Source organism: Manacus vitellinus, unplaced genomic scaffold (assembly GCF_001715985.3).
Source record: "Manacus vitellinus isolate BGI_N305 unplaced genomic scaffold, ASM171598v3 scaffold_134_pilon, whole genome shotgun sequence".
Taxonomy (NCBI): Eukaryota; Metazoa; Chordata; class Aves; order Passeriformes; family Pipridae; genus Manacus; species Manacus vitellinus.
In genome coordinates, this window is record NW_021938973.1 from 286405 (window position 1) to 290584 (window position 4180).

General features: G+C 56.4%; 1 protein-coding gene across 1 annotated transcript in view; it reads left to right on the forward strand.

Annotated features, from left to right (window-relative positions):
* Positions 1-65: 65 nt before the first annotated feature.
* Positions 66-4180, forward strand: part of POLR3C (RNA polymerase III subunit C) — a 5956-nt gene continuing 1841 nt past the window's right edge. Inside the window, exons 1-10 of the mRNA XM_029957995.1 lie at positions 66-259; positions 768-1023; positions 1536-1721; positions 1811-1905; positions 2861-2965; positions 3064-3156; positions 3239-3319; positions 3724-3775; positions 3873-3933; positions 4004-4154. Coding sequence (XP_029813855.1) covers positions 113-259; positions 768-1023; positions 1536-1721; positions 1811-1905; positions 2861-2965; positions 3064-3156; positions 3239-3319; positions 3724-3775; positions 3873-3933; positions 4004-4154 — 1227 coding nt within the window. The 5' untranslated portion in view covers positions 66-112. The remainder of the gene's footprint in view (positions 260-767; positions 1024-1535; positions 1722-1810; positions 1906-2860; positions 2966-3063; positions 3157-3238; positions 3320-3723; positions 3776-3872; positions 3934-4003; positions 4155-4180) is intronic.

A 4180-nucleotide genomic window follows, 5' to 3' on the forward strand; every position in this document is an offset into this window, starting at 1 on the left:
GGGGGGGGTCAACATCTGTCCCGGGGACACGGGTCAACATCTGTCCCCTCTCTGTCCCCCCCACAGCTGTTCTTTCCCCACCACGTTCCTGGGATTCCTGGAAGCCGCCGGGATGACGCAGGCGGAGCTGCGGCTCTGCTCCCTGCTGCTCCAGGAGCACTTCGGGGAGATCGTGGAGAAAGTCGGGAATTCCCTGCTCCGGACGGGCCCGCGGCCGCTGCGGCTCCTGGTGGGCGACACGGGGCTGCTCCCGGATCAGGTACGGGATGGGAGGGGGCCAGAGGGGGAAACCGGTGGGAAAACCTGGAGAAGGACGAGGAATTTTTAATAACAGTAACTCAGAGGTTTTTCTGGAGTGGGAGGTTTGTATCTCCCTGGAGAACTTCTTTGGAAAGGAGGAGAGAAACTCTGAGGCTCTGTAGGGAGGAAAGATGGGAATAAACCGGTGGGAAAACGTGGAGAAGGACAGGAATTTTTAATGAGATAAATCAAGAGTGGGAGGTTCGTGTGGCCCTGGAAAACTTGAGGAAGGAGGAGGGAAACTGGTGCTGTGTAGAGAGCAAAAGAATCTAGGGACAGGGATAGGTGGGGGGAGAAGGACAAGGCCTTTCAAATGAAATAAATCGGGAAGGGGGAATTTTCCCGGAGCGGGAGGTTTGTGTTCCCCCGAAAAGGAAGGAGGAGGGAAATTCGGGTTCTCTGTGAGGAAAACGGGGATCTGGGCAGGGGAAAAAGTGGGATCCCAACCTTCCCGCTCCCTCCCACAGGTGAAGAAGGCCCTTTGTGTCCTGCTCCAGCACGACCTGGTGCGGTACGAGGTGCAGCCCCGCGGATCCGTGGAGTACGAGGCGCGGAGCGAGCGGATCCTGCGGATCCTGCGCTACCCCCGCTACATCTACACGGCCAAGACGCTCTACGGGGACCCCGGGGAGCTGCTGGTGGAGGAGCTGCTGCTCCACGGCCACCTCTCCATGAGCTGCGCCGTGGCCAGGGTGGCCGATCGCCTCACCGAGACCATGGAAGGTGGGAGGGAAGGTCCTCCCTGGGAAAAAAATAAAACGGGAGCAGGTTTGGGAATGTGGGAGCAGAGGATTTGTGGGGTGTTCATGGCCAGGTTGTGGTGGTGGCCATGGTGTCACCGTGGCCTCCAGAGCCTCAGGAACATCCTGGATTCAGCTGATGGGGACTATGGAGGGTGGGAAGCTCCTCCTTAGAAAAACAGGGATCTGGGAGCAGGTTTGGGAAGGTGGGAGCAGATGCTCCGTGGGGTGTTCACAGCCAGGCCGTGATGGTCGTGGTGGTGGCCATGGTGTCACCACATCCTCCAGAGCCTCAGGAACATCCTGGATCTGGTCATGGAAAGGCTGATGGAGACCATGGAAGGTGGGAAGCTCCTCCTTAGAAAAACAGGGATCTGGGATCAGGTTTGGGAAGGTGGTCCCAGAGGGTCTGGGGGGTGTTGACGCTCGCCGTGGTGACCGTGGCGTCAGGACTATCCCAGATCCGCCCACCCCACGGGCTCCTCTCCCTCCTAGACGGGAAAACCATGGATTACGCCGAGGTGTCGGGCACGTTCGTGCGCCTGGCAGACACCCACTTCATCCGGAGGTGCCCGATGGTCCCGGAAAACCCCCGGAACGCCGCCGAGCCGCCGCCCCCCGCGCCCGCCCTGGCCATCGCCGAGCGGGACATGTACGTCGTGCCGCGGCTCAGCCTGGCCGGTGAGGGGATCCCCGGGATTCCGGGGGGCCTCAGGAAGCGCTCGGCCCCGCCATTCCGGGTGGGAGACGCCGGGTTTTTGGCTCGGCAGGGAAAGGGAAGCGGAGACGCTCGTGCGACGACGAGGAGGAGGAGGACGGGCAGCGCAAGGCCAAGAGGCAGAAGCAGGAGGGAGGAAGCTCGGAGGTACCTGGAATTCTGGGCCTGGGAAGGGTGGGATGGGCATATTCCTGACCTGGAGAAACCAGAGGGGGTTGTGAGCCCTTTCCCTCATTTCTTTGTGATTCCTTTTCCTCGTTTTTCTGCTGCTTCCTCCTCATCTTTTGTGGCTCCTCTTCCTCAGTTTCCTTGGCTCCTCTTCTTCACTTTCCTTGGCTCCTCTTCCTCACTTTCCTTGGCTCCTCTTCCTCACTTTCCTTGTCTCCTCTTCCTCACTTTCCTTGTCTCCTCTTCCTCACTTTCCTTGTCTCCTCTTCCTCACTTTCCTTGTCTCCTCTTCCTCACTTTCCTTGGCTCCTCTTCCTCGCTTTTCTTGGCTCCTCTTCCTCAGTTTTGTGGCCCCTTTTCCTCATTTTTTTGGCTCCTTTCCTTCAAACTTTTTCTGCCCCATTTCCCTCAGTTTTGTGGCTCCTTTTTCGCTTTTTTTGGGCTCCCCTTTCGCATTTTTTGTGGCTTCTTTTCCTAATTTTTTGTGACTCTTCTTCCACATCTTTTTGCCCCTCTTTTACCTCAGTTTTGTGACCCCTTTTCCTCACTTTTGATTGCTCTTTTTTCCTGCCTCATTTCCCTCATTTTTTCACCTCTTTTTCCTTTTTTTCGTGTTTCATTTCCCTCAGTTTTGTGGCACCTTTTCCTCCTTTTTTTGTACCTCATTTCCCTCATTTTTCCATGTCTTTTCCCTTATTTTTATGTTCCATTTCCCTCAGCTTCGTGCCTCCTTTCCCTCCCTTTTTACCACTCCTTTCTCCTGCCTCATTCCCTCATTTTCCCATCTCTTCTCCCTTATTTCTGTCTCATTTCCCGCTGCTTTCTGCCTCCTTTTCCTCATTTTTTTCCTCCTCCTTTCCACCAGCTTCCTGCCTCCCTTCCCTCATTTTTCCCACCCCTTTTCCCTCATTTTTTATCCCTTTTCCCCCCTCAGCCCCCTCCGGACGACGGCATTTACTGGCAGGTGAACCTGGAGCGTTTCCACCAGCACTTCCGTGACCAGGCTCTGGTCAGCGCCGTGGGCAGCCGCATGGACCAGGTCTGGCTCTCCCACCCCCATTCCCACTCCGGATCCGGGCTTTTCCCTGCCCTGAATCCCGTTTTTCCCCCGTTTTCCCCCCGTTTTTCCCCCTGCAGACCAGCAGCGAGGTGGTGCGGACGATGCTGCGCATGAGCGAGGTGACCACGGCCTCGGGCGCGTCCCACACCCAGCCCCTCTCCTCCAACGAGGTGGGTCCTCGGGAGCCCCTGGAGTGCTGGGAATCCCTTGGAATGCCTGTGACATTCCCTGCTTTTTTCCCCTCCCACGTAGATATTCCGGGCTCTTCCTGCCGGGTACAACATCGGGAAGCAGGTCCTGGACCAGTACCTGGCACTCCTGGCTGATGATCCGGTGGGTGCCCCCGGGCTCTCCAGGGCTTTTCAGCTCTGGCATTCTGCTTCACGGAATTTCGCTCTGTTGCTTCACCCCGGGCTTCCGGGTTTGTTCCAGCCTCTGGCATTCCATGCTTCCATGGAATTCGCTCTCGAGGGGAACTTGGGTTTTACTGAGAGTTAACAGTTTTTAACAGATACTGACCAATTCTGAAGTTTTTGTACAGATATTGGAGTTAGTTATCAGATATTAAAGTTACTTAAAAGATATTGAAAATATTTAAGAGATACTGAAGTTTGTTTTTTTCTTTTCCCAAAATCTTCATCTTCTTCTTCCCGCTCCAGATTTTAAGGGAAAACAACCAACCATGTTTTCCTTCTCTGGGGGTGTCCTGACCTCTTCCCTGTTGTCTCTCCCTGCAGCTGGAATTCGTGGGGAAGTCTGGGGACAGCGGTGGGGGCACCTACACCGTCAGTATCCTTTGGAGAGAGGGGGGGACACACTTGGTGTTCCCAGGCCTGAAACATTCCCAAGCTCTGGAATTTTCTCCTTGACCTTCCCCCCACCGCAGACCTGCACAAGGCCCTGGCGTCTCTGGCCACGGCCACGCTGGAGTCCATCGTGGAGGAGAGGTGACAAGGGGACCTGGGATACTCCCAGGCTTTTCCCACAATCCCTCCTCATCCCGCTCTCCCCGCCCAGGTTCGGCTCCCGCTGCGCCCGGATCTTCCGCCTGCTCCTGCGCAAGAAGCACCTGGAGCAGAAGCAGGTGGAGGATTTTGCCATGATCCCGGCCAAGGAGGCCAAGGACATGCTCTACAGGATGCTCTCGGAGAACCTGGTGTCCCTGCAGGTGAGGGAAGCTCCGGAATCCGGGAG